The sequence below is a fragment of the Balaenoptera acutorostrata genome, chromosome 11 (genome assembly GCF_949987535.1).
Source record: "Balaenoptera acutorostrata chromosome 11, mBalAcu1.1, whole genome shotgun sequence".
Classification (NCBI taxonomy): Eukaryota; Metazoa; Chordata; class Mammalia; order Artiodactyla; family Balaenopteridae; genus Balaenoptera; species Balaenoptera acutorostrata.
The window spans coordinates 80088802-80100280 of NC_080074.1; the positions used below are offsets into that span (position 1 = coordinate 80088802).

General features: G+C 38.0%; 1 protein-coding gene across 10 annotated transcripts in view; it reads right to left on the reverse strand.

Annotated features, from left to right (window-relative positions):
- Positions 1-7394: 7394 nt before the first annotated feature.
- RESF1 (retroelement silencing factor 1) overlaps positions 7395-11479 on the reverse strand; it is a 32256-nt gene continuing 28171 nt past the window's right edge. For 6 of the 10 annotated variants that reach the window (XM_007175673.2, XM_007175671.2, XM_007175674.2 and 3 more), the window contains 2 exons: positions 10611-10694; positions 7395-8117 (listed from right to left, as the gene is read on the reverse strand). In XM_007175673.2, coding sequence (XP_007175735.2) covers positions 7951-8117; positions 10611-10694 — 251 coding nt within the window. In that variant the 3' untranslated portion in view covers positions 7395-7950. Of the gene's footprint in view, positions 8118-10610; positions 10750-11479 lie in introns of all 10 variants that reach the window. The other 4 variants (XM_057556637.1, XR_009009721.1, XM_057556636.1 and 1 more) reach the window with 4 other exon arrangements.

The window sequence follows — 11479 nt, forward strand, 5'->3', positions numbered from 1 at the left end:
AAGCCCCAAGTCAGGCTTCCCAGCCTCAGGGTCCTGCAACAGGAGGAGGGGTACCCAGATAATCTGGCTTTGAAGGCCACTGGGATTTGACTGCAGGACTTCCACAGGACTAGGGGAAACAGAAACTCCACTCTTAAAGGGCACACACAAAGTCCTGCACACATCAGGATCCAGGGGAGAAAAAGCAGTGCCAGACCTACCTGCTAGTATTGGAAGGTCTCCTGCAGAGGTGGGGGGCAGCTGTGGCTCACTGAGGGGACAAAGACACTGGCAGCACCATTTCTGGGAAGTACTAACTGTGTGAGCCCTCCCAGAGGCCACCATTAGTCCCACCAAACAGCCTGAAGGCTCCAATGCTGGGTTGCTCAGACCTAACAACCAAATGGGAGGGAACACAGCTCCACCCATCAGCAGACAAGCAGATTAAAGTTTTACTGAGCACTGCCCGGTCCAGAGGGACAAGACCCAGCTCTATCCACCATCAGTCCCTCCCATCAGGAATCTTGCACAAGTCCCTTAGATAGCCTCATTCACCAGAGGGCAGACAGAAGAAGCAAGAACTACAGTCCTACAGCCTGCGGAATGAAAACCACAATCACAGAAAGTTTGACAAAATGAAATGGTAGAGGTTTACATCCCAAATGAAGGAACAAGATAAAATCCCAGAAAAACAACTAAGTGAACTGGAGATAGGCAATCTTCTGGAAAAAGAATTCAGAATAATGATAGTGAAGATGATCCAGGACCACGGAAAAGAATGGAGGCAAAGATCGAGAAGATGCAAGAAATGTTTAACAAAGACCTAGAAGAACTAAAGAACAAACAGAGAGGAACAATACAATAACTGAAATGAAAAATACACTAGAAGGAATCAAAAGCAGAAAAACTGAGACAGCAGAATGGATAAGTGACTTGGAAGACAGAATGGGGGAAATCACTGCCATGGAACAGAATAAAGAAATAAGAATGAAAAGAAATATAAACAGTCTAAGAGCACTATGGGACAACATTAAACGCACCAACAGGGACTTCCCTGGTGGTCCAGTGGGTAAGACTCTGCACTCACAATGCAGGGGCCCTGGGTTTGATCCATGGTCAGGGAACTAGATCCCGCATGCATGCCACGCAACTAAGATTTTGCGTGCCACAACTAAGAAGTCTGCATGCCATAAATATGAAGTCTACATGCCACAACTAAAGATCCCACGTGCTGCAACTAAGACCCGGCGCAACCAAAATAAATGAATAAATATTTTTTAAAAATGCACCAACATTCACATTATAGGGGTCCCAGAAGGAGAAGAGAGAAAGAACATGAGAAAATATTTGAAGAGATAATAGCTGAAAATTTCCTTAACGTGGGAAAGGAAACAGTCACCCTAGTCCAGGAAGAGCAGAGAGTCCCAGCCAGGATAAATCCAAGGAGGAAAACGCTGAGACACATACTAATCAAATTTACAAAAATTAAAGAAAATGAAAACGTATTAAAAGCAACAAGGGATAAACGACAAATAACATACAAGGGAACTCCCATAAAGTTATCAGCTGACTTCTCAGCACAGACTCTGCAGGCCAGAAAGAAGGGAGTGGCACGATATATTTTAAGTGATGAAAGGGAAGAACCTACAACCAAGAATACTCTACCCAGCAAGGCTCTCATTCAGATATGATGGAGAAATCAAAAGCTTTACAGACAAGCAAAAGCTAAAGAGAATTCAGCACCACAAGACCAGCTTTGCAACAAATGCTAAAGGAACTCCTCTAGGTGAGAAAGAAAGAGACCAGCAACTTAAAACAACCTGAACATAAAGAGAGTGCTATATCAAAACCACATGGGAATAGCAAACCTAAGAACTACAATAGATACACACACACACACACAAACACACACACATACACACACACACACACAAGCAACCCAAAGACAACACTAAAGACGGTCATCAAACCACAGAAGAGAACAAAAGACAAAGGGAAGAAAAAAGACCTATAAAAACAAACCCAAAACAATTAAGAAAATGACAATAGGAACATACATATCAATAATTACCTTAGGGCTTCCCTGGTGGCGCAGTGGTTGAGAATCTGCCTGCTAATGCAGGGGACACGGGTTCGAGCCCTGGCCTGGGAAGATCCCACATGCCGCAGAGCGGCTGGGCCCGTGAGCCACAACTGCTGAGCCTGCGCGTCTGGAGCCTGTGCTCCGCAACGAGAGAGGCCCGCGCATCGCGATGAAGAGTGGCCCCCGCTTGCCACAACTGGAGAAAGCCCTCGCACAGAAACGAAGACCCAACACAGCCAAAATCAATCAATCAATCAATCAATCAAACATACGCATCTGATTCAAGATCCTCATTAAAAAAAAAAAAAAAAAAAAAAAAAAAAAATTACCTTAAATGTAAATGGATTAAATGCGCCAACCAAAAGACACAGACTAGCTGAATGGATACAAAAACAAGACCCATATATATGCTGTCTACAAGAGGCCCACTTCAGACTTACTGACACATACAGACTGAAAGAGAGGGGATGAGAAGGTATTCCATGCAAATGGAAATCAAAAGAAAGCGGGAGTAGCAATACTCATATCAGACAAAATAGACATTAAAATAAAGACTGTTATAAGAGACAAACAAGGACACTACATAATGATAAAGGGATCAATCCAAGAAGATGATACAACAATTGTAAATACGTATGTACCCAATAGGAGCACTTCAATACATAAGGCAAATACTAACAGCCATAAAGGGAAACAGTAACACAATAATATTAGGGGAATTTAACATCCCACTTACACCAATGGACAGACAATCCGGACAGAAAATCAATAAGGAAACACAGGCCTTAAATGACACACTAGATCAGATGGACTTAATTGATATTTATAGAGCATTCCATCCAAAAGCAGCAGAATACACATTCTTCTTAAGTGCACATGGAACATTCTCCAGGATTGACCACATGCTGGGCCACAAAGCAAGCCTTGGTAAATTTAAGAAAATTGAAATCATATCAAGCATCTTTTCTGACCACAACGCTATGAGATTAGAAATAAACTACAGGAAAAAAACTATAAGAAACACAAACACGTGGAGGCTAAACAATAGGCTACTAAACAACCCATGGATCACTGAAAAAAATCAAAAAATACCTAAAGACAAATGAAAATAAAAGCACAATGACCCAAAACCTATTGGATGCAGCAAAAGCAGTTCTAAGAGGAAAGTTTATAGCAGTACAATCTTACCTCAGGAAACAAGAAAAATCTCAAATAAACAACCTAACCTTACATCTAAAGCAACAAGAGAAAGAAAAACAAACAAAATCTGGTTACTAGAAGGAAAGAAATCATAAAGATCAGAGGAGAAATAAATGAAATAGAGACAAAGAAAACAACAGCAAATTTCAATTAAACTAAAAAGCTGGTTCTGGGACTTCCCTGATGGTCCAATGGCTAAGACTCGACGCTCACAATGCAGGCAGCCCGGGTTCGATCCCTGGTCAGGGAACTAGATCCCACATGCCGCAACTAAGAGTTTGCATGCCACAACTAATGAGCCTGCATGCAGCAACAAAAATCCTGCACATGCCAAGATCCTGCATGCCACAAGTATGACCCGACACAGCCAAATAAATTTTTTAAACTAACTAAATAAATAAAACTGGTTCTTTGAAAAGATAAACAAATGGATAAACCTTTAGCCAGACTCAAGAAAAAAAAGGGAGAGGACTCAAATCAAGAAAAAGGAAAAATTACAACTGACACCATAGAAATACAAAGAATCATAAGAGACTAATACAAGCAACTGTATGCCAATAAAATGGACAACCTGGTAGAAATGGCCAAATTCTTTGAAAGGTGCCAATAAAATGGACAACCTGGAAGAAATGGCCAAATTCTTTGAAAGGTACAATCTCCCAAGACTGAACCAGGAAGAAATAGAAAATATGAACAGACCAATCACAAGCACTGGAATTGAGACTGTGATTAAAAAGCACCCAATAAACAAGTCAAGGACCTGAGGGCTTCACAGGCGAATTCTATCAAACATTTAGAGAAGAGCTAACACATATCCTTCTGAAACTGTTCCAAAAAATTGCAGAGGAAGGAACACTCCCAAACTCATTCTATGAGGTCACCATCACCCTGATACCAAAACCAGAGAGAAAACACAAAAAAAGAAAATTACAGGCCAATTATCACTGATGAACATAGATGCAAAAATCCTCAACAAAATACTAGCAGTCCAAATCCAACAATACATTAAAAAGATCATACACTATGATCAAGTGGGATTTATCCCAGGGATGCAAGGATTTTTCAATATCCACAAATCAATCAGTGTGATACACCACACCAACAAATTGAAGAATAAAATCCATACGATCATCTTGATAGATGCAGAAAAAGCTTTTGGAAAAATTCAGCACCCATTTATGATAAAAACTCTCCAGAAAGTGAGGGAGAGGAACCTACCTCAACATAGTAAAGTCCATATAAGACAAACCTACAGCTAACACCATACTCAACAGTGAAAAGCTGAAAGCATTTCCTCTAAGATCAGGAACAAGACAAGGATGTACACTCTCGCCACTTTTATTCAACATAGTTTTGGAAGTCCTAGTGACGGCAATCAGAGAAGAAAAAGAAATAAAAGGAATCCAAATTGTAAAAGAAGTAGTAAAACTGTCACTGTTTGCACGTGACATGATACTACAGAGAATCCTAAAGATACTACCAGAAAACTACTAGGGCTCATCAATGAATTTGGTAAAGTTGCCGGTTTCAAAATTAATACACAGAAACCTGTTGCATTTTTATACACTAACAACAACCCGTTTACCACTGCATCAAACAGAATATTGATACCTAGGAAAACCCTACCTAAGGAGACAAAAGACTTGTACTCTGAAAAGTATAAGACACCGATGAAAGAAATCGAAGATGACACAAACAGATGGAAAGATATATCATGTTGGATTGGAAGAATCAATAATGTGAAAATGACTATACTACACAAGTCAATCTACAGATTCAATGCAATCGCTATCAAATTACCAGTGGCATTTTTCACCAAACTAGAACAAAAAATCTTAAAATTTGTATGGAGACACAGAAGACCCCAAATAGCCAAAGCGATCTTGAGATAGAAAAACGGAGCTGGAGGAATCAGGTTCCCTGACTTCACGCTATACCACAAAGCTATAGTCATCAAAACAGTATGGTATTGGCACAAAAACAGAAATATAGATCAATGGGTCCATTGATAGAAAGAGGTTAGAAAGTCCAGAAATAAACCCAGGCACCTACGGTCAATCTATGACAAAGGAAACAAGATTATACAATGGTGGAAATGGTGCTGGGAAAACAGGACTACATGTAAAAAAATGAAATTAAAACATTATTTATCACCATACACAAAAATAAACTTAAACTAGATCAAAGACCTAAATGTAAGACCGGACACTATAAAACTCTTATTAGAGGAAAACATAGGCAGAACAATCTTTGACATAAATTGCAGCAATATCTTCTTTGATCCACCTCCTAGAGTAATGAAAATAAAAATAAACAAATGGGAACTAATTAAAAGCTTCTGCAGAGCAAAGGAAACCATAAACAAAACGAAAAGACAACCTACAGAATGGACAAAAATATTTGCAAATGAAGTGACCAACAAGGGATTAGTCTCCAAAATTTACAAGCAGCTCATGTGGCTTAATATCATCAAAACAACCCAATCAAAAAATGGACAGAAGACCTAAATAGACATTTCTCCAAAGAAGACATACAGATGGCCAAGAGGCACATGAAAAGATGTTCAACATCACTAATTATTAGAGAAATGCAGATCAAAACTACAATGAGACATCACCTCACACCAGTCAAAATGGCTATCATCAAAAAATCTACAAACAATAAATGCTGGAGAGGGTGTAGAGAGAAGGGAACCCTCTTGCACTGTTGGTGGGAATGTGAATTGGTGAAGCCATTATGGAGAACAGTATGGAGGTTCCTTAAAAATCTAAAAATAGAGCTACTGTATGATCCTGCAATCCCATGCTGGGGCATATACCTGGAGAAACACATGGTCAGAAGGGATACATGCACGCCAATGTTCATTGCAGCATTGTTTACAATAGCCAAGATATGGAAGCAACCTGAATGTCCATCGACAGAGGAATGGATAAAGGGAAATGTGGTATATATATATACAATGGAATATTACTCAGTCATTAAAAACAATGAAATAATGCCATTTGCAGCAACATGGATGGACCTAGAGATTGTTATGCTGAGTGAAATTAAGTCAGACTGAGTAAAGTAAGAGAAATATCGTATGTTATCGCTTATATGTGGAATCTAAAAAGAACTGATACAAATGAACTTATTTACAAAACAGAAACAGACTAACAGACTTAGGGAATGAACTTGTGGTTGCCAGGGGAGAAGGGATAGTTAGGGAGTTTGGGATTGGCATGTACACACTGCTATATTTAAAATGGATAACCAAACACAACATTGTAAAGCAACTATACCCCAATAAAAATATGGATAACCAAGGACCTACTGTATAGCACAGGGAACTCTGCTCAATATTATTTAAAAACCTAAATGGGAAAAGAATTTGAAGAAGTATAGATACATGTATAACTGAATCAGTTCACTGTACACCTGAAACTATACAACACTGTTAATCAACTATACTCCAATGTAAAATAAACATTTAAAAATAAAAGAATACAATGACCAATATAATGACCACTAATATTCATAGTTCGGAACCACTGCATTGCCTTGACTGGTGCTATGGTGCCAGTTCTACCAATCATTGCTTTTCTAACTGATCCTTCTATTGACATTGCTCAGGATGAGCACAATAGCTTTTCCTATGGAAGCATGCTATTTAATATTTTGAGAAGCTCAGTCTTCTGAAGTCTTCAGAATGTATTTTTAAAACTTGTGATAAAATATACATATGAGTTTACCATCTCATGCACTTTTAAGTGCACAGTTCAATAGCGGTAAGAATATTCGCACTAGCAAAACTGAAACTATACATCCAACTAAAAAACTCTCCATTTCTCTCTACTCCCAGAAATGTAGTTTTAGTATGTGTGAACTATGTGGCATTAATATTTTATGAAAACAACACATTTCTACTTCTAGTAGTCATAAAATAAAGCCCAGAAACATCTGAAGAGTTATATTTTGCCTTCCTTGCAATTTCCTGAACCTAGTAAATTTTTGCTCTTCTAATGAATGAACCTGAAAATATTTACTTGTGACAGCTTAATTAGCATTTCTCCTTTTAAAAACACCTTTCTAAAATGTGCTGTTGTGAGGGCAGGAAATCAAACACAAATCAAACTGTTTTGGATATACGTTTTTAAAAATAGGTGTTTATTTCAAGTATGAAAAGTAATGTTTAAACATTATCCAAAAATTATGTTCAGTTTAACAAGTATAAAACAAGACTCCGACAAAAAGTTTACAATTCCGTATAAAATACTTAAGAATATACTTTGACATTCACAGTGAGGATTTCTGAAAAATAAATTTTGCTAATAAGTTTTAGAAACAAAAATACAGTCCCAGGGGAAATAAACAAGTCCTTAAGTAATGAACAGGTCTCCCTTAGGATGGATAATATAATAATTCCTTTTAAAATAATGGTAAACTGGTTCAATAATGTCAGAATTCAATACCTATGGTTTCCCTGACAAATACCATCTATTTCTTATGTCTGCTACCCACAAATAAGGTTCTCAAGCCAATTTAATTAAGTAACTTCAATGATATACATAACCTAAAATGGTAACCAAACTCTCTGAGAAATTTTATCATGGCAATCTGAGTATTTCCGGAAAAATAATTCGAACAGAAAGTGACAGAAATTTTCTTGTGGCAATTAGAGAACCATCAGAAGAGTTAAAGTCTCAAAATTATTCTAAAGGACTGCTACCAAGACTTCTGCTTCTCTTCTCCATGTACATCTTTTTGTAGGTTTGAAACATTGCTTTTGAATCTTTTACTGGGTTTTGTAGTGTCTCAAATCCATCTGCACTGAAACTTCTCTTGGAGAGTCTTGAATTAGCCAAAACATTATCATCTAAGGAAACAAAAATTTTATTTACTTTATTACTCTTAATGTTAGTGACTAGTATACAATCAGTATAAATTGAGACGGAAAACATGCGTTGTTCTCTGGGATAAAAAATGGAAAGAGTTAAATGTGACAAATTATGGCCCTTTACCTACAGAATTATAAAGTAGATACACAGGACATCTTGCCTCTCCTTTGGGGGCTGTTTTCTAACCTCATCCCCATCTTCACTGCCCAGGGCTATTCTCCTCTACCTGTACCCTTGCCCAATAAAAACTCTTATTATTTGCACACTATTATGAACGTGACTTTCTTAACAGCCATCTAAACTAGCAATATAAAAAGCACAAACGCAAGCCAGTTCCAAAGAGTAAATGGAAAGTACAGCTTGCATATTGTGGTCTTGCTATGCACTAGGTATTCTAAGAAATATCTGTATTTTTCTATTTCTTTAGACTATTTCAGTGCTGTCATTAGCCTCACTATCCCTTTTTTGATGGGCCCAGCCAGCTTTTCCTCTTTCCGTGTATTTCTAGATGTGCCTCTGTATCTCAGAAGCTGTTCCAATTCTGAATTCCCGTACTTTACATTCCTGCTCTAGCCACTCCTTTCTGAATAAGTTTTCTTTTACCTTTTTCTGCCTGGGTGGGTCAAGCACTCTGTCCTCTTCTTTCTTTATTTTTCTGGTAACAGAGGACGGTTACTCTTAATTCTTTATGTTTCAAATTCCTCTCCGTGCACATCAGCTTTCTGTTATGAATGCTGATACCTGAGGTGCAGCTCTAAGCTGCTTTCCGCTGGATTCTGTCACCTCTTCTTCTTCTACCTCACCCTGACAGTTTCACGGCTTGCTCCATCTACGCTCCAACCTTTGCCACCAAATTTAGGTGTCGCTTATCTAAAGTGTGTTTTTTATAGCTCTCTGGGAGTTCCAGTTCTCCAGCCTCTTCCTCTTGGTATGTTCTGTCTTTCATGATTTCCCTGAGTCTCGTAAGACTTTTGACAGAGCTCTGGACTTGTTTCTTAGCTTTTCTCTCACCCTGCTGCATCTCTCATTGCACCTGGGCCCTGCTTTGGGTCATTTTCATAGTGATCCTGAGTACTGATGTCCCACCTTCAGTGTTTATTGCTCATCCTGTCTGCAGGTATCTTCATGTCTGTTGTTTAGCTCATGCTGCTCCCTGAGCCTCTGGTCAACCTGTGCATATATCTGTCTTCTGAGTATTTTCAGATTCAGATTCAAGTTATGCCTCTCAACTCTCTCTGAGGCAAAACTTATGGCCTTATGGCCCTCCCTTTTTCCAAGGTACTTTCTTGCTGCAATCTCCACACCCATTTCCATCTTTCTCATATTTCACTTCCTGTGTTCCAACTGTAGGGGTGTGTTTTCTACTCTCTCACTAATTCATTTTCCCCTCTTTCAGTTGTCTTCCTGTTCTAATTAAGAGTGTACATTTCTTCTTCCTTCAATTCTTTCATTCAGGTTTCTTTTTCCCTTTATGTATCTTCAACGTATGACTCCATTTCTACATGCCTGCTTACATATATTCTTTATAAGCTCTTCTCAACCTTTGTCACACTTCTTCTCTTGCTTGTCTTTATTGTTGCTCCTGGCAAAATTCTGCTTCTCCCAATTTTCAAAAGACTCTTATGAACTCTTCTTTGTGTATTTAATTAACCAAAACTAAAATAAAATTCCTGAACCCTAGGTTCCAGTTCTCAATGCAAAACCCTAAAACACAAAATACATTCATTCCACTAATTAAAAATCAGATACTAAAAATTCTGGTTTTCTGGTTGGCCCTCAGCCCAAAACCCTTCCCAGCAAAAAAAAAAAAAAAAACAAAACCCAAAACCAAAACAAAAAACTAGGAGCATCAGTCTTGTCATCAAAATAACTCAAATTCCACAGTTAATAAACTTTGAAGAGAGGGATGTGGTTCAAGTCCCTATTGAGTTACTGGCTATGTAACTTCAGCCAAATGATCTAACCTCTCATTGATAAATGGGAACATCTTTGTCTCCCTGGTTTTGAGAATTTAATTAACTAACTTGCAAATAATCTAATCTAGGGGTTGGCTAACAGGGTATGCCTGTGGGCCAAGCCCAGCCTCTAGCAAGTTTTGGTAAAGTTTAATCGGAACATAGCCCATGCTCATTCATTATTCTACAGCCATTTCTCACTGCAATGTTAGAGTATTTAGGAGAGACATTATGATTTGCAAAACCTATCTACACAGCAGAAGTATGCCAACCCCTTGTCTTAAGTCACTGTGATTAGAATTCTCTTGTTAAAAGGAAATAGATCACTACTTCTCTGTCCACAGCATGAGAGAAAAAATAAGAGAATGTCTTCCTACCACTCATACAGACACTGAACTGCCTTTTAAAAGAATATGGATAAAAACCAAACTTCACAATAGTTTCATAACTGTAATCCAGCTTATATATGACAGAGTGCCAGGTAAGTAAAATAAAAACTTAAACAGACGGCTTTACCTATTTCTTGGTTGGCTTCCGGCATCCTTTTCTCCTCAGTCACACATTTTAACCAGTCTTCTTTTGTACTTTTTATTCCTGAAACTATTTAAATATTCATTTTCAGATCTCTAGATATTGCTATTCATCTCTTTTAGTACTATAATGAAGGAAAACCATGTAAGCCTAAATTAGATTTTAGAAGGCATCAGATATATTCACACATAACTAAAAAGGGCCTGGAAAAATGCTTTCTCCCATATGACATGCCTAAATCTCACAATTTAAAAGTTTACCTTCATTATGTAATTATGTTTCTCCCACTTGGGCTGAACACCAACACATCTCAAGGTACTTAAGGGCACATGAGACAGAATGTACCTCACACTGCTGCTGCACCCACTTCCAATCAGGCCCTCAGATTCTAAGGATCTAGTTTTAAGAACCAAGTGTAATCACCAGTACTTCACAAGATGAATTTTATACTCTATATACTCATATATCCCTACCACCTTCCAAGAAAAAGTACCTTATTTACATTGTAATTTTATGCACCCAAACAGATACTGTCTGAACACAGTACAGGAGAAACTACGATTTCCATTCAAATCCTTTAGTTTTCCAATCTGGGTTTCTCAACACAATGTTTTACATATACTATCCACAACCCATAAATGTTTCCTTCTACCACAAATAATGAGTCCTCTATTTTCTCCTTCCATCTTGCACTACATTGAGAATTCTATCCTTCAACTAACCAACAGTCATGATTTCCATTCGGGTTTGGTAACTCAACAATGGACAACACTGCTTCCAAGATCCTCTCATTGCGTATTTCATGAGTAGACTACAAGGTACCACTTTAACTTTAGTGATAACACAATCACCAA